This window comes from Numida meleagris, chromosome 9, assembly GCF_002078875.1.
Source record: "Numida meleagris isolate 19003 breed g44 Domestic line chromosome 9, NumMel1.0, whole genome shotgun sequence".
NCBI lineage: Eukaryota > Metazoa > Chordata > Aves > Galliformes > Numididae > Numida > Numida meleagris.
Window position 1 is genome coordinate 7,755,654 of NC_034417.1, and position 19,644 is coordinate 7,775,297.

Sequence of the window (19,644 nt, forward strand, 5' to 3'; positions counted from 1 at the left end):
TCACCATCTTTTACTATCAGTGCAATAAAGACAAAGAAGACATAGAATGTGGCAGCTACATGAGCTTTTCTACATGCACAAAATGCACAGATGACAGAGAAAAACAAATCCGATTTATTGTTAGGTTACTACAAGTATCAAAAACCAGATTTTATGTTTCTCAGAAGTTATTAGGTGCAGTTTTACAGTAGAGGCAAGGCTGTAAGGTGACAGATGACATTATTTTTCTGTGTTTTTACATCTTAATTCAAAGCACAACTCCCCTCTTACAAGCTAGTTTTCTCCTGTATAATAGTCACTGCATGAGCAGTGAGTAGAAGCAGGTTTTACAGAACAAAGTTTTTATTAGACTTTGCAGGAGTTAAGATACAGACTCTCACACAGCTTATCTTAATTCTTTCAAATCAATCTGAGAAAACTCTGAAATAATTTCCACTCAAACACTGCATGCTATTTATTAGAATTGCTTTGAGATGATCACAGAATGATTTGAGTTGGAACAGACCTTAAAGATCATCTAGTTCCAATCATCCTGCCATAGGCAGGGGACACCTTCCACTAGATCAGGTTGCTCGAAGTCCCATCAAGCGAGGCCCTGAACACTTCCAGAGATGGGGCACCCAGAATTTCTTTGAGCAATCTGTCCCTGTGGCTCACCACCCTCACAGTAAAATATTTATTCCCAGTATCTAATCTAGATCTATGCCACCCAAAAAAAAAAAAGAAGAGGTAATTAAAGGAACTACAGAAAAGGAAAAAACAAGCAACCAACATGAGCAACAAAACAAAAGCAACACAAAAATACATCCAAAAACTGCATCCCAAGAGGACTATTCAGTCAATGACAATAAGTACTTTCTTGCTTTTAACATTTTTTTTCCTAGAAAGGTAAAATTATTTTTTTGGTCTGTTTGCTTCCTTATTGTTAGTTTTTACTATTGGTATTGTTCGATAGGTTTGTTTTTATATGACCATTATCTTATGAAGAGCTCTGGGAGTGCTCAGTTTAGGCATAGGACTACCTCTTGTCCTGACCAGTGACATTCACTAATCCCATTTCCTTTCCATGGAAATAAAAAAGTGCTTAGTTATGGCAGTGCTGTCAAGTTTAAACTAATAAGATTCTATTCCTACTGGGAGTACAATTTCCCTGGCACCTACAGCCCTTTCAGAGAGACTGGTTGAAGGCAAGGAGATGGAGTTCTACACCAGTTGTGTTCTATGGAGAATTACACCTGCGAGACAGAGTTATGTGGAAGGACTGCACAACTGTGCTCACTTGTCCATGGCAAATGCTACCAGCAGCCAAAGTAAAACAGTTTAATGGAGGAAGAAGAGGTTAAAAGAATTACAAGTTATTCCCTTTCCCTTATCCACAGGTGGCACACAACAGACAGTACTACTGAGCAACCTGTGTAAAAAAAGAACGTGTGAATCCCAGCCATTCATGTGAGGCAACAGTGTGTCCGTTTTAGTAACTGTGAGTGTTACTGACCAGAAACTGAGCAAGCAGCCATAATAATTTCCCTTCATTAACACATCTAATGAAGAAAAAGCCTATTTAAGCAATGATATCATCAGTAAAAAATAAAACCTTTCTAGTTGTTAAAACAGTTTCTTAAATACATTTGTTTTAAATGCTGAAGTAGTGAGCTTCGCTGATATCAGAGTTACTCAGAACTAGATGTATGAAATCATGATTTCTGCATTAATTCAGAATGTTATTCTTTCTGTTTCAGAATAAAAAAAACACCTTGGGGAGAGTGAACCACATGGATGTAGAGAACTAATGGAAGGAATAGGCTCCAATGGAAACTCGGCAGTCATCTCCTCAAATCCTGCTGTAACTAATAACTTAAACAAGAAACCTTATACTAAGTTCTTCCTCAATTCTTCAAATTGCACTGACACATCAATAATTTAAAGAGCTCTTACCTTCTGAATAGCCCTGGCCCATATTGCTTGTGCAAAATTACTTCCAGTTTGATATTTATTTTTCCTGGAGAAAGAAAAAAAATTAAAGATCTTTAAGAAGGATATGGACAAACTGGCCAAAGCTAAGTACAGCCATAATCTGTTTTTTTTAAGTACTTCTGCATATAGTATCCTTTTTATACTAGAGATATACTGCAAAGCGCAAGCTCTACAGAAGTCATGATTTAAAAGGATTTCATAAAATTTTTCCTGGTAATTAGTGTAAGGGTGACTTCTTACCTTGCAAGGAATGAGCTTATCTGAAATCACACAGCATCATCCCTCCTACACAATAATATGTTGAGTTGTTCAGTAGGTATTCTATCATTGAATAGATTCATAAGTGGCTTTACTATGCCCATAACAATTTCAAACACGCTAGATTTAACAATATAGGAAAACTCTTCATTACAATCTCTTTAGCCCTCATCTTGGAACACTTATTTTATTCATATCTGATTGAAATATTTTGGACTAGATCAATATTTGTCTTTTAACCTGTTTATCACCTATAACAAATCATCTAGGCTGCTTTTTCTGAAAGGCAAATAAAGCAACAATCTATGGCAATCTAACACTACTATTTCAAATAGCTTTATATTTAAATATAGTAATTGTCAAAATTTAATATTACGTATCAAAAACATTATGTCCTGATGATTAATATTTTTATTGTTTTTTATTACAGTTGAACATAAAGGTAGGAAAACATTTCACTCCACATTTCCCCTACTCATTTCTACCTACGCTGACACTCTCAGCTTGGGTTGACAGTTGATAGAACAGAACGTTTGTACTGAAGAGTCCTCAAATCTGCTGGTGATTTAACTGTAAAGTTACTGCATGACACACACATACTTGATTCAGCATGCAGAGGAAAATAAGCAGGCACTAGAGCGCCAATATAGTAAACATGCCAGTAACTCCACATGCTGATATTCTCTGCTGTAGCACAATATCAGACTGCAGTTCTGAAACAACTCTTTTCTATCCATTCCTTCTGAAGCTACGTTCAAGCAGAGAAGACTGGCTCACAGTAACTCCTTTGGATTACAGGGAGTTCCATTAATTCTAAGAGTATAGTTGGCTTGCAAAGACGTGATCCCAACCTTTATATTATCAAGAGGGTATAAAGAAGCATTGACAAAGGAACAAGTTTCCTCATTAAACTGCTTCATAAGTCAGGATTACAAGATCTTTAGCATCAAATTGCAGGAGAAAAAGAAAAAAAAAAAAGAGAGAGGAGGAAAATCAAAAGAAAGCCCCTGAATTTTCTCAGTAAAGGCAAATCCTTGTAAGACAGAATTATTAGCACTATCATCTGCTCTTTGAAAACTGCACTAATGGAGTTACTGATAGAATATCTTGGAACCATTTACCTTATAAGGCTTTCAAGGCATGGTCTAAACATCTACAAGGGAAAAAAAAAATACAAAACCGCCACAACAAAAACTTACATTCGATCAGCTAAGCACCATAAACAGAAATCTTTGAAACAGAAATCTTATGCCCTCATATTCAGAAATTACGCAAGACAGCTATAATGGAATTTCTTTAAACAACTGTTTCGCCACAGACGTGAAGAATGTCGGTGTTCAAGTATACTAATTCAGTTCACAGCTGTTATGCACAAGTTAATATCATTAGTATGATCTCCAGGACTTTGGCAAGAATCAAATGAATTCAAAAGATACTGCCTGTTAAATGGGAAAATAAAAGTATACAGTAAAATACAACAGATATAATATATAGAAGACAATGGCAGCCTATCCACTAAGTAAGGTTGCAGAGTATTTATATTATACTTTGGGTTCACATGCTCCTACATAATTATCTTCGACTTTTGGAATAGTGTTCTTTTATTTGAGGAGAAAAATGTTCTCTTTGATATGCACAGCTGAGTGAACATGATGCAAATGAAGTATGAAGAGGCTTGTCTCACCCTGCTCTCATCGTTGGGGCTGCATATTTGCAGGTTAAGATTTTTTTTTCTATTCACATCTACTATTTCCTTTTTAAAAAAAAAATATTATTACAAACTAAATCAACCATGTTATACTAATAATTAGTCCACTCCATCTTATAGCTGTTGACTAGATGGGAAATATTAGGTAATAAATAGCATCAGGAATTTTAAAAGTAATTAACCTCAAGGTCAGATGTTGTTCCAGAAGGAAAAGACAGAAACACCTTTCATTGTCTTAACTGACAGTAAGTAGGGTCATGTTTGTTGTCAAGTTTTGAAGGATAACATACAAAAGCAGGAAAAAAAAAGACATTTAGCTGGTTTGGATTACTTTTAGAAAGTGGTGAGTGATCAGTCTGCTCAGCAGTGCAGACGCATAAGGCTGTTCAGCACACTACTCCTTATTCCAATGCAAACAAGCCAGATAGTATCTCAGCACAGACAGGGCAGAGGCAGCTTTTTAATCCATCCTCTTCCTGCTAACACAGTTACTGCTCCAGTTTAGATAATCGATGATTGTCAATTTTCTGTTCAGATCTATTAAAGCTAACAAGTTACTTGGCAAAAAACAGCTTCTCAAGACTGAATGAAGCCTCCAAGTGGCACTTTACAGGAGTTCTAAGTAACAAAGACCAGCAGATACCGTTGTCAGGTGATCCGTACTGCCAACTGAACTAGGTACAAGAGCCATAGTTTGTTCCAGACAAATACACTGCTATAATTTTTGAAAAAAAGCAGATTAGGAGATCTTTACATAAGCACTAAGTCAGAAAATAACAGAGTCATGTCTAGTAATCAGAATTCCCCCAGTAAACCAGCAAGAATCTTGGTAAAACACAATCCTTTAAAAAGAGTAAAAAATCATAATATTTCACTGTTCCTACAGCATAATTCCATTTTGTAAGGATCAAAACAACCACTCTAGTCTAAGTTCATTTACCAACAGACAAGCACAGGAACGCATAGCCTACATAAAAGCGAAAGCTGTTTACAATCAGATCAGAAGCTAAGGATTTTTAATAGAGCACAAAAATCGCAGCAATACTTCTATTTAGTAGATGTTTTCCCTACCAGTTATGTTGACCAGATACATTAAAATTGGTCTAATATTTCAAAGACAACTTGTATTTTCATGACATTTTCTGCAAAATTAAATCTCACAATAGACTTTGTTGTAAAACAGTTAATCATAGAGCAATTGCAGCGTGGCCACATCCAGACAACTTAATGACATCCTCTGAATTCTTATTTGTTTGCAACAGACAGCCTAAAATACCTGCATTGATTTCTAACTATTCATCAGTAATGTTGATTCAATCAACTCTGAATGCAACTGGAAATGAACTACAGAAGAAAAATTGAAATAGTTACACTGTCTTTTCCTTAAAAAATGTATGTTATGAGATGTTTTTTAATCAGCAGTTTCCACTCCCACACTACCAACTGCCATGCAGTTGTATTATTTCACACACGTGGGCTTCAATAACCTTGCCTTTGTTAAGGCACCTGTCAAGAAATTATCTGCAGCTGGCTGCAGAGAAATGGTTTCCAGCTGAAAACAAAGTGCCTTGTATCAGGAGTTTTCACATAACTCCCCTACTTAGTAGAAGAGAACACTATTCTTGTAAAAAGTGTACATGGAATTTGGAGCCTATAAAAATGGTGCCCCAGACGTAAGAATGATCATGTTACAAAGTTATCATTTAGTTTTAATGCTTTGTACAGATAAAAAGAATCACTATAATATTAAAAAGCTGTGTAATGAGTCATAGTTTAGTAAAACACCAGGAAGAACTGTAGGTAGTACATGCACATCTTAGCTGTAACATGTTAAGAGGAAATAAATGACAAAAAAGGAGAATTGAGAGCTAGGCATTTCATAGCTAGCTAGACCACAACAAGACTTTCTTTTTTTTTTAATTAAATGTCTAGATTCATAAGGTTTAGCATTATTTATGTCATACATATGCACTTGTATGTACCTATGCATACTCTCATGTCTTGGTGAAAACAGAAGGCAAATTTTGCTCTAAGATACCTTCCCTTAAAATCTATTAAATCATTAAATCTATACCGCTTCGCTTGTTCCCATTTTCAGATTCCCAAGAATCACTTAATAATTTCATTTCCAAACATTACAGCAGAGAAATAACTTGTTTGTAGGTCAGCCACTCATTCCTTTGATAAATTTTCATTTTAAGTTTGACTATACTATTTTTTTTGTTCGCATTTTCTTTCTTAATATCTCCATCAACAAATTTTAGAAGCTTTATTATTACCTTCAATTATCTGCCCACATGATGTTTATATTACAACTGTTATTCACTTTTAAGAATTTATAATTACAGTTCTGGGTTCTTGGGCATTTTCATTGTATTAAATCCACAATTTCAAAGTACAAGTTTCTTTGAGAAAATTGATAGATTTCAACTTTCCAGCCTCTATTTTCAAAGCAACATTCTCTGTGCCAATAAAATAATATTCGCTGATTTCAAGATCATCTTGCGTACATGCTTAAGTTAAAACTTAGTGCAGCAATAACATCTATCTACTAACCATTACAAACCAAACATTTAGTAACATGCGAACAGAAACAGAAAAGGTCACTTACAGGTACGTATACCTTAGATAATTGTTTAAGAGATTTTTGTCTCAAGCTTTTTCATGTTACTTACATAATCATTAAGAACTTAAGGCTTCTAACACAGCCTACATGTTTTGACTCACCTCTAGAGCAAAGTTTCCAGGTATGTGTTTATCCCCATAATAAAACTCACTCTTGTTTCTTAAGTCCACGTATTTCCTCTACTTCTTTCTAAGATTTTTATAGGAGTAACTCGCATATATGGTGATCTCTCCCTTTTCCTGAAGATATTTGTTCTTGCTTGGTTGTTAGAAACACCTGAGCCACAGTCCATTATCTGCACAGCTGCTAAAGATACCCTGTAAATAACTGCAGCCTTGTTACCTCTCCTCTTCCTGGAGGTAATTAACCGTTTGTTGCAAGAGAATTTCTTTCTCCTCCTTAGTATTTCACCTTTCAGACTATATGTTTATGGGTTGTTACCAGTTAAAATAAAATTGATTTAGGTGGTCACATCTAATTTTAACCACTATTTTCCAATATGTTATTTTGATGAGTTGAAAATGGTTACTGGGGAAGGGAGATAACTTCTTGAACTGCTGCAACTGACAAAATCCCTGATTTGATACACTGAAGTTTGTGCTTAGCTTAGGCTTGTCTTGAATTTTACATTTGCACCAACTTAGCTTAGTGTATGTTTCACTGCTTTCTTTTGAGTAAGATCTTAGAAATATTCCAAACCCTCTTTGAGGCATCTTGTTACATTCCTGCAGTCACGAGCCCTGAATCTTGTGCTCTGAGCATTTTATAAGAATCAAATAAACATTTTGGCATTAACCAAAATGGAGAATGGAAAAATTGCAAGAGGGTAAGGTGAAAGTTAGTTTCTGTATGCAAACAGGACAGCAGACAGAAAAGGATTGATCTGAAGTTATATAATTTATCTTTATGATCATAATTTGAAAAATGGAGGAAGCAGAGGTCTAATCCATACCCTTAGTTTATCGGGAAATAGCATTTTGGAAGGACTAAGCTGGAACCGATAGGGGTTAGTTAGCTTTACTACCTTTGTGTAAAAGTTTTTGGTGTCCCCACCTTCCTGTTTTTCCTACCATGAAAATAAGCAGAGGCATAAAGCCAGTTGCCCTTCAAGATTCTGTTAGATCTTCTGTGAAATAACTTCATTTATGCCACCATTTACATGTTGTGACAAACTAAACACTCTCCAGGGCACACGTCTACAGTATGATAGAGGTATTCTATTCCACACTGACAGCAAAGAGCTGAAAGATTTTCTTTTTGTGAACCTCCAATAGTTAGAAATCCATCAGAAACTAACATAAACACAGAAGGCAAGATGTTTTATAAAGAAACTTGAATTTATACTGAGAACAAACACTTGAACAGAATTTACAGTGTCAGCTGAAGGTATGTAACGTTTTATCATAGTTCTGACACACCACAAAATTATTTAGGAATACACCCTTCATTGCATGAATTCCTGCTATTTAAGTGACTTCATGGATTGAGACTTTTAAAGATGTAGATGTATTTTGGATTTAACATTCCAAAATACTCCTTTTCTCAGTCATGAACACCTTTCCTGTGAGGCTTGGCTTGGGTGGCAAAACTGGGTGGCATCTTGCTTCGATTATGCTGGAGGAAATAATTCAATTACCTTAAATAGTATCCTGAGAACAGCTGCAACTGAAGGCCTAGTGCTAAAGCATGTGAATTAAGAATAGCTCAGTTGGAAGGTACTTACAATGATCATCAAGCCTAACTGCCTGACCACACAATCTCTACACAGGTCATTGAGAAGGACATCTCTTTCTACTTCCCCTTCCCCAGAAATTGTGCAGAGCAGCAAAGTCACAGTTTGGCCTCCCTTCCTCCAATCCAGTTAACCCCAGTGTCCTCAGCTGCTCACCCCAGGACATGCCTTCTAAACCTTTAATCAGCCTTGATGCCCTTTTGTGGAGGCAATCATTTATCTCAAAATCTTTTTTTTTTCCTCTGTATTGTGGAGCCCAATTCTGAACACAATATTCAAGGGGAGGCTGCATCAGTGCTAAATATAATGGGAGAAATACTACTTTTAACTGGCAGGCTATGCTGTTTTTAATGCACTCCAACCACTCAGGCTTTGAACTGAACTGAAAGCTACCATTCAGATAGGTGACTTTTTTTTTTTTAAATTTCAGTCTTAGTATATTTAGTGCAGTGCCAGTAAGTACTGATGCTTTCCCCCTACACAGCTATAGAATAGTAGCTTTGAAGATATTCTGCTTTTTTTCCCCCCCCAAAGTGTGTTAGACAGTAAATCAACATCTTACAAAGCAGTTTCCAAGCTTCCCTGATGAATGCAAGGCAGTTTTTCTAACTGAGAAATCCTCTCAAGATGCATTATCTCTTCAGTGCTGCAACAGTTACATTCATCTTCTCCCAAGTGTAAGACGCTTATCAGAATAAAAGGACATGCAATTAGGATAGGAAGTGGTGGACAAGACCAGAAGCTATCAGAGAAGTCATGTGATGCAAAGAAACACATGTTAGTGTGAATAAGATACTAGCAAGACACCTTTCTACTACTGTCCAGTGAAGCACCAGCTTCTAGTCCAGCTTGACTCTGTCACAAAGCATCACCTAGCTCAAGTAACTGTAATGAGATGTTCTTTTTCACAGGTTTTAGAGAAGTGGCCATTAGGATGTTGGACCATTATTTACAGAGAAAGTATGTAAGTATTTATTTCCCTATTTCTCGCACTTGCGTTATATTTGCAGTCACATATATAACTCTAGTTCATCTGTTCAAATTCCTCTATATTCATACAACTCTACCCTTCTCAATATATAGTTTAATTATGCATGTTTCATTATAAAATCTGCATCTACAAACATAATCGTAATAACTTTTTCCTGCTCTAGATAGCCTTGAATAATGTGAATTGTGTAATGCAAAAATATGTTGTAAGAATAAGCTCTGCTTCACAGCTTAACTGCATCATTAATACACATTATTTATTCAGTAAGCACATTCTCCAACTTTTTCAGTCAATACAGAGTGGAATTAAGAACGAACTATCCATTTCATTTCTGAAAACTGAAAATTTTCAATATAAAAAAAATCCAGCGACAGAACCTAGATACAATTTTCCAGAAACACGTTGGAATATAGTAAGACACTAGTCTTACTATAATTCATAACTTCAGTGGAAAAAAAAGAAATCAAGAGAAAAATCCCCTAAGATTCGCTTTAGGAATCTAATGCTGTTCATGTTTACCTTCACCCAATATAATTTGCAATAAATAAGGAGTAATAGAGAAGGCTGTACTGTTGTGCATAAACATATTTAGCAAAAATCATTGGAAAAAAGGGAAATGTATACATGTATATTGTTGCAAATTGGTCCTAATATGATCATATTTCAGTCCTCTTCGAACAGAATCTCACATTGCAGAAATTGGATGGGTTTTAACTCAAACTTAATCCGTACCTGTAGTGTCTGGTCTGCAGTTATGTGGCATTTTCCTTGCCCTTTAGCAATTGTTGCACCGTGACACAAAGGAGCTGTCTGCCATCTCTCTATTTACAGAGTTTTTCTAACTTTGAATCTTAATATCCAAGACAGAAAGGAATGCTTCCAAGAAAGATGATTTCACTGTTTGAAACTGTATTTGAATCTACTCATATAACTTTGAGTTCAGGAAGATAAATTAAAAAATATACATCAAAATACATAAAAAAATATATGCATAAGTATATACATTAAAAGAATCAGCAGATCAACGCATCATATCTGCTCAGTATCCTTTCTCCTGAACTGCAATTTGCCTTGCCAAAGGAAATTTCTTCCATTTCTTACTGCTATTAACATGTTTATATATGATCTGTTAGATGTTGTGACAGGATTGTCAACTCCCTCAGTGTGTTTGCTCAATTCCCTGTGTATTGTTTCTCAGCCTGCAGAGTACATTTTCTCTACATACAGCTCTTGATGAATCATCTTTTCCTTGGTGGCTTTCCCACTCAAGATCTTTTAACACATACAACCGTTAGTCATTTTATTCCTAAAGTTAACATCATTAGAAAAATTAACTAGAGGCAACTTACAGAGCTCCATCGCTTAAACTTCAAGTTCACTATCCTCATGGTACTTAGTATTCTCCAATTCTAATTTTGAACACTGACCATAGTTTTTCTGCTGTGGAGAGCTACTGTAATATTCTTTAGAATTCCTTATAAAGATTTTTAACTTAAATAGGCTTTGAAATAACTAGTTTTAACTCGAGAGAAATAGCTCTAGAAGATTGAAGGAAGAACATTTTTGAAAAGAGAAGTTGGATCTGAACTCTGCAAGGGCAACAGAGCAGAAAAGACCATTAACGAATGTACTAACTTGAGTGACAGATGAGAATTAAGCCTGGGGAGCAACAGAACAAACTCTCAGCACTCCAGTGCTATTCAAAAAGGCTTAATTTTATGAAGAGTGTAAGCCACTGTTACAACAATTTTCTCATATTGAAAAGATCTACCTTGCTGTAATGAAATAAATGAATAGTATCATTTATACCAGTTTTAAATGTCTTCTATAAGGCAAAACTGAACTTCACCTAAAGCAGAATATCTTTGTATCCACAATGTTTTCTATAATTCAAGTATAAAACTGCTGCCTGAGCAGACAAAATCCTTAGAGGAATGCTTCTCAAGATGTGAAAGAAGCTCTTATTGAGGGGAAGTATTCTGATGGGAGCTTGCTGTAAACAGTGATCTTACTCTGCCATTGGAACGTAGAACTATTAAACAATTTAAAGTTATATAGAGAAAAAAATTAGCCTAAGTATAAAAGCAAGTGAAAGTACAGCTGCAGCAATAACTTATCAAGGTTCACATTCTCTTCTTTCAAACTATTCTGAATGTCAAAATTTTATGTTTTTCTACTCTTACGGTACTTCCCATAAAGATGCTTTTTACAGCAAACACATCATCAAGCATCCAATACTACAATATCAGCTTAGAGCTAAAATGCAAGTTTAAAGCAGATGAGGTTGAACTAAGATTGATGTACAACAGCTATTACTAATACTTGGTGTTAAAATGGCCATTTAGTTTAAAATTTTCACTAGATGTCTATTGTACACATTTTCAATACTTCAAGTCAGGTCACTTCTCCTACTGTCCCACTGGGGGAAAGAAAAAAAGAAAACCACTGTTTCATTTTTTACTTGCATTTAGAAGAGCACGACTGGAAAACAATTTAGATCAAAGGAAATAGCGCACAATAACACTGTATTATGAACCACTCATATTAAGCACCACTCATATTAAGCAGCACACAGATCCTATCATGCTAAATACTATAGAAATGAGAAGATAATATTGATTTTCACCTCAAATACTTGTCTATTGTTCCATTTGTGCAAAATAGAAGACATGACACTCATTTTCTCCTATATACCATGAAGTTTCATATATACCCATTATAGTTTCTGTATCAAGGTTCAGTCACTGTCTTGAGAACAGATTTGATATAACTCAATTAGTTATACTTGAGATCTAGAATTATTTTTCCTCATTAGTAGAGGGTTTAAGGAAGAATACAAGAGTAAGTATTTAATATTATCTTTTTTAGAATCCGGAAATTTCTGTCCCTGAGGCTGTAACTTGACAAACCTAGTAACTAAATTGCATTGCTTTCCATGAGGCTATTAATTCTCAGTGCTGACTGAATTGCTCAGATATTGCTGATAGACAGAATTGCCTTTGGGTGACATTTCACAGTGTCTAAGGACATTTTAAACAAGTGCTTTTAAAAAGAAGTTTGTCATTTTTAATCCAATAGTTAAAGTTCAAGGATCAGAACCACGTCTAGTCAGTTCATGGTCTGACTGAATCTTACCCAAACACTTTAAAGTAGAAGTAGGCTGCAAAAAAAAAATGCTTACTAGATAAAGTCCCTTTCAAATGTTTTGTTTCTGACAAGTATTATGTGGAACTTAGAGGAGCAACATACTTTTCTAGGAAGAAGTTCTGGTATCCAGGACAACTGAAATAAATCTCTGAAATGGGCAGAAAGAATCCAATTCAGATACCTAAGTATAGGTATTCAAAGCTATTTGAACTCATTGGGCATTCAGATGCCACTTGACATGAGCCCAGGTGTTCTAAAGGTCCTGTGAAACATCTGCTATACATGGAAGTGGGAGTTACCACAGGGAATATTAAATAAGACTTATGTTTAGAACAAATATGACCTTCTAGAAAATCTCGTGTTATAAGATGCCTTTCACAGCCTTCCAGAATGGATGAAGCTGTTGTCCTGAGAAGTGATAGTTTTGTTCTTTAAATGTGTTGAAAATAATACTGTCTCAGTCATGAGAAAGTGAAGCTCAGTGATCCAACTGGAGCAATGCAATGCACATGGAATGCAATCATGCAACATACCTTGATTTTAGAAAACTGCTTCAGAATAATAATTAAATGCAAAGAACAATCATCAAAATCTACTACTTAAAGATATCAGCTGCCTTTTTCTTGAGGGGTGGGAGGCTCTTACATTATTTCTTTGTGGCAGTCAACATGAAATGAAACAATACGCATCATGGAATAACAGTTATTCTTAGCTATTCTAAACTGTAACTCTGGGGAACAATTGGTCATTGAAAGATCACAACAGAAAATGCACATGGACAAACATTAACTGTTTAAACAGCTATGGAATGCCACATATTGGAAACATGGTTTTCATTTCAGAAGTTCCTTATGTGTAACTAAGAAGTAGAGGCAGAAATTTTAACAGTTTATAAACAGTTTTCATGTACAGAAGAATGATGGGCAGGCAGAATAATTAAGCAGGTTATTGCATAAATGGCTGTAAAGCAATCACTTCAAATGAATTTAGACCTTAGTAAATGCTTGCTTCTATGGAATTAGCTTTCTTTATTTTTAAATACATTTTTAAGAGGCTAAGTATCTTTCAGAATGTTTCAAACTTCAAGAGACATTTAAAACGCAATTTATCACATTTAAGCATTCTTTTCAGTTTTGAACTGTTATCAAAAAAAAAATCAGTATGTTACTATCAAGTCATGTTGGTTTAATGAATATTAGTTTAATGAAGTCTTCATTAAAATCAACATTGTGAGTGATAGTGAAGTCCAGTTTTAGTAGTACAGCTCTCTCTAGCACTCAGCAGTCACCATCATACATATTAGATGACAGGAAACAGCACCACAAAACCAAATACTGTAGAACCACTCAGGCCCAACTTTGTCCACCAGATCTACATAGGTCTAGTGTGATTTTGTATGCATATCCTTTATTTGATGAATACAAGGATGCACAGCATCTACCCAGATGGCTATGCAGGTGAAATAATCAACCTGACGAATTATTTTTTTAATTTCTTATGCATATGTCAGTGAGTCATTTTTCCTGTCGTATGATTGATTTATACTCCTGCACAGAGAACAAGTATCAGAGAATACATTAAAGATCTTTGTTTTAAAATAATATTCATCTGTGTTACCCTAATGCTTTAGATTTTTGGTTCAATTTTGGTTGGTTTGGAAGTACACCTAGTCCTTGCAATGCCCTTGGTTTTAGTTTGTGATTGACAGATAATTGCATAGTACTTTTGTTTAACTGATTAGCTGTTGACCACAGCATTAACATAGTCTAACATATTAGATTGGTATTTTTAAAATATTGCATTTAACATTTTCAAGAGCTGAATAACTAAGTTCCTTTGTAAATAGGACATAAAAGCCTCTTTGTTGCTCAGTATTTTTTTAGAAGTACTTTTTCATCATAATTCCTTTGTTTCAAACAGTAGTTCTACAATTTTTAGGAAACAGACTATTATTCTGAGTTATGGATTGATCAATGGATTCACTTCAATTATAAAGAGTATTTCCATCCTAGAGTGTCAGTTAAATCATAGAAATGTAGAATGGCCTGGGTTGAAAAGGACCTCAAAGATCATTGAGTTTCAACCCCTCTGCTGAGTGCAGGGTTGCCAACCACTAGACCAGGCTGCCCAGAGCCACGTCCAGTCTGGCCTTGAATAGCTCCAGGGACGGGGCATCCACAACCTCCCTGGGCAACCTGTTCCGTGCGTCACCACCCTCTGAGTGAAAAACTTCCACCTAATATCTAGCCTAAACCTCCCCTGTCTCAGTTTAAAACCATTCCCCCTTGTCCTATCACTATCCACCCTCGTGAACAATCGATCCCGCTCCTGTTTATACGCTCCAGAACAATGAGCAAAATGTCTCCAGGACAAACACCATATACTTAACAGAAACAAACATCAATTGTGCTATTTTTAGCCTTCATATGTTTCAAGTTGCAGGGATCTCAGTTCTGCACAGATTATTTTTTATTCCAGTTACCTTGACTGTACATAGAACACAAAGTTTTCATGTAAAGATTTTATGAACTTAATCTTTTCTTTCAATATTGTACATATGTAATTGAGTTGTCCACAGTACTAATTCCCCTCACGGCACCTTAAGATGTCATATGCTAAAAAGATGTCATACATGCTAATGTAATAGATGTATATATTCTAAGTACACAAAGGAAGCATGCATAAAAAGTATAATTGTATAAAAGAGTAACTCAAATACATACATATGTATTTTCCCTGAATTATCAGCATACAATTACATGACATGCACATTCACTGTGACATTCTCCAGAGTTTATATATTTCTAAATTATGTGATGTTTTCCAGTCATTCTGTTGTAAAACTACATAACATAAATAAATTTCTAGCCACGAACAGCATTGCATTTGTTTCTCAATGGCAGAAAAATAATTAACCATGATGTCCACATTTTTGCAAGCACCAGCATTGAGAACTGGATACTAATAATACATGCAGAATGGAACAACTGATTTCTCATATGGTTACTATACACAGCCAAATATATTTAGCTTAGGACTGGCAGAAGAAGTTCATCACTTACACTTAATTAGCTGTCTACATCTAGAGTAAACAGCCATAAACACTATATGTATACAGAAGTCCAAAGAACTGAAAAATCAGGGTAAAGAATAGATTAATAGGAAGTGAGCTTTGTACACAGAAAAACTGAAGTATTTACAGGATACATCCAATTTGGTGCAGTCATTCACAACAAATAATGTAATTTAAGTACTCACCACAGGGTTTTCTGATCTATTTCATTATTACAAATATAATTTCTTTTTTTTTTTTAAATACACAATTAATTCATTTTAAGCTTTAAAACTATTATAATCTTTCTGGATAATCTTTGAAAATGCCTCTAATTAGATGAAAATAATTTCCATTTTAAATTATTACCTGTAATTTAGTGATAACTTTTAATTTAGTAACACAAAAGTTCATTTAAATTCAAGAAAATCATCTGGGACAAAAGGGCTAAGGAAATAATTTGATTATCAGGACAGATAAAGTTATTTTCATTTAGATTAATCTGCTCAGAGGCTCAGATCTCTGCTGAAAAAGATGCGTCAGCCCAGACAATATGCTAATGACTGGGCATGTTCTTAGACAAATATGGTGAAATTGCTCTTGAATTAGGGTGACATCTCTCACCCTAAGGAAGCAGTTGTACTTCTCTGCTAGTATGCTGCAAGAACTTGCTGGTAAACATAAACAGAAAAAAGATAACAACAATGAAAAAGAAAAAAATCTGTAGTACCCTGTGTACGTACACTTTCTACTGGCTGGCTTCACTATGAGCTTGATCATCTTTTTTTGCTAACTCATGTATTTAACAGTAATTTTTTGTTGAACATACAGGCACCAGAACTACAGTTTTTACCATACATGAAGAGGTCTTTTAAGTATGTACACATTATACCTTCAGAAAATATATTTAACATATATATAATATAATATATATAATAACATATAAATGATATATATATTGCCTTATAGTCTAACTGCTTTTATTGCCTTTTCTCTCTGATAGCAAATGCTGCAAGTTTCTGAATTTCTAATACCACTGAAGTGCTCTCAATGCTTAGCCACATAGAACTTAATTAGTACCAGACAATAACAAAATCAACTGTCTGTCAACTTTGCTGTCCCACTGAGCACTCTTACAAGTGCTATAATTTTTTTTATTGTTTTCAGCTTTAATTTAATGCCTTATGTTCTTGAAAATTAAGTATCATCCAGGCAGCACACTGCTTGGGAACCACAAACCAGAAAATCATTGTGAAAGATAATGGAAATAGCAGTAACAGACCACCTAATTCCTCCTATTGCAAGAGAGTTCAGTTCACAGCTCTGTGAGAAACTTTACCTGTTTCATGCTTCAGTATGCAGCTCATTATTTAGACTTGTTGAGCCACTGACACAATGCTGGAGTAAGCTAGGACTGCCCCTGCTCATTCCTATTGTTTCTTCATGCTGCCACAAAACATTTGAGCATCTGCCAAGTTAAATGGCCCACAAAGCTGGGCTGAATGAAAATTAACCTGGCAAAACATGCTTCGTTTAAATACAGAATGGTTCCCCAGGCTGGTTTATTGACTAGCTATACAAACTGTTATGATGACCCAGGGAGGGGGACAAAAAAGGGAATGGTAGTGATCAGCTGGCAGTGAGAGAAGAATAAGATTGTTCCATTCATCCCTAAACCTACTCAATTCACTAAACAGGCAAAAAAGCCACTAATTAAGTGAAAAATAGTGCTGCTTTTTTTTTTTTTTTTTTTTTTTGATTCAGAGCAAATCTCAACAGAGCCCATTCCAACAAAACACAGTTCCAGAAGAGATAAAAACAAGAAATGGGAGTAACCACCTGGTAACAACTAGGAGCAGGAGATGCAAGAGTAGGAGGCACTGGAAACAAGGATGGGTAGAGAGAGTGGCTTCTGGTTCTAGTGAGATGTTCCTTAACATAAAAGAAAATTATAATATATTTGTCATTAGAAAAGGCTAGTGTCTGGCTATGCTGTCTTCAAAATATTGTCCTTTTAAAGCATCACCTTAAATCTGTGTTTCTGAAGCTATCTGTACATAAGCACGTACATAGAATCTCTCGCAACAGATTTTAAAATGTTATTTACTGCTTTTGTATCATTATCAGATCACTGTTCTATAAGAGCTTGCCAAAAAAATATTTCTTGTGCACATCTAATGCCTATACTTTTAGTAGACTAAAATCCCCTTTCCTAACAGCTTATGATTCAATGAGAGGGCAAAAATATCACCAATTTTCTTGGCAGGAAACTGTGTTCTTCACACTTCTTTTAATAGAATATGAAGATCTTATACTCTATCCTACCATAAAGATGCAAAGGTTGTTTTTTTTTTTTTAATAGCTTTATATGTTTATGAAACTTCTAGTCACATACTTGCTTAAAATAATTGTGTATCACTGAATGTCAAATTAAAAATAAATATTATGACACATGCTTGATATGACAAAATAAAATACCTTAGTTTGTTTTCTTGTATGTGGAGGCCACTTTCCACAGATGACAGATTATCACACTCATCTTTATGTGAATGTTTTGTTCCTTGAAGTAGCATCTCCTTATTGCAGCCTCTGTAGTCTAAATCTTCATGCATATCTAAGGAGGAGAAATATAGAAATATTTCTGTCCATCTCAAGGAGAGAAGGAGTTCCTAAAATAAGTAAATATTTATCCATGAGTAACAAACTTAGTAGTGGAGAATTAATCAAGTTGATACCAAAATACTATTATAATTAAATCCTATTTTCTACAGGAAAGCAGAAATACTTCCAAAATCTATAACAAAGATAATCTTCTGAAAACATTACCGAACTAACCTTAAGCTAAGCCAGTGCCCCTTTTAAGGCACAAACTTAGGAAAGGATTATTTCACAACTGAGAAGAAAATTATTGTTGATTGCAAAGAAAGTAGATATCTTAGTTTTCCAGTTCTGCTCTTAACTGTCCATGTATTTCTCGTGTGTCCGTGCATAGTGTTCCAAGTTTTTTGTTTTTGTTTTTTTTTTGTAAAAATATCATATTTCACTTTAACTTTTTTTTGCTATTGGCCTGGAACCATCCGTGTTTCTAGTTATCCCTCTGGAGGAACCAAGTAAGTCTCAACTGCAATGAAAGTGTTATTTCCTGAATTTTACTCCGTAAACCATCATATGAGCTTTAGTGAGTGCAAAAAAATTCCATCAGACCCTGAAAAATTTCACTTTCATAATGCTTAGAAAAATTCCTGCACCCTTCTCTTTTCTTTCATTTTTTGTTACTTTGTTTATGTGTTAAGTACTGTGTTTTGGTCTATTTCCTCTCACAGTTTATTTCATTAGCTGCAAAAGAAGATAATATTTATGTAATCTTTTGCTCATAATAAAAGCAACACCATTGTGAAACAAAGGTAAGTTGAAGAAAACACTCTGGAAAACAGTCAGATATTGTTTTCCAACTGCAGAAATTAATGCTAACTTGTAGGCTGGTTATGTAGATATGAATTATAGCACAAACTGAGGTACTTCATACTTGGAATTTCATACTTTGAGGGAAGAGTTTTCCCAGACATTGATTTTTCACTACCCTGCTTTAAGCCAATAAAAAAAAAAAATTATGAAAAATCTCTTCTGTTTGTTAATTCCTTGGTCATAACTCACGAGATTACAGCCCAGTTGATGTTCAGGAGACTACTTGGGGAACAAAGACCTTAGTTTACAAGTCACACAAATGACTTCAAAAATTATAGGTATTGCCAAATCCATTTCACTTAAATAAAATTATCTCCATCCTCTTTTGATTGTATTCTGCCAAGGTAAAGCGGAGTATGACTTTCCAAAAGAGTTATACTATATACGTTGAGTGCTTCAGAGATTAAACCCTTAAGGGAAGACTGCAGGTTAATTGATTCTCAGCAGGCCCTTGTTCATGCTTGTGTTTCTACTCACAAGACAAAAAAAATTGCTTAAATATGAGCTCAACATAGCTGTATGGTTTCTAGGTAAAAATACTCAATGTACAGCCTATGGTAAAATAATGAAACAGTAAAACTTGTTTAAATGCATTTAAACAATAACAAATGCATCTTTGAATTAGTGTTTCTATAATAAGTTCATTTAAAAAAAAAACAACAACCAGTTGCTTCACATACTCAGCACTTCA

The 19,644-nt window shown here is 34.9% G+C and overlaps 1 protein-coding gene across 3 annotated transcripts in view; it reads right to left on the reverse strand.

Moving 5' to 3' along the window:
- Positions 1–19,644, reverse strand: part of LOC110403657 (protein unc-13 homolog A-like) — a 54,365-nt gene that overhangs the window by 17,997 nt on the left and 16,724 nt on the right. For 2 of the 3 annotated variants that reach the window (XM_021407194.1, XM_021407193.1), the window contains exons 6-7: positions 17,967–18,102; positions 1,936–1,999 (exon numbers count right to left, since the gene is read on the reverse strand). In XM_021407194.1, coding sequence (XP_021262869.1) covers positions 1,936–1,999; positions 17,967–18,102 — 200 coding nt within the window. Of the gene's footprint in view, positions 1–1,935; positions 2,000–17,327; positions 17,421–17,966; positions 18,103–19,644 lie in introns of all 3 variants that reach the window. The other variant, XM_021407192.1, reaches the window with a different exon arrangement.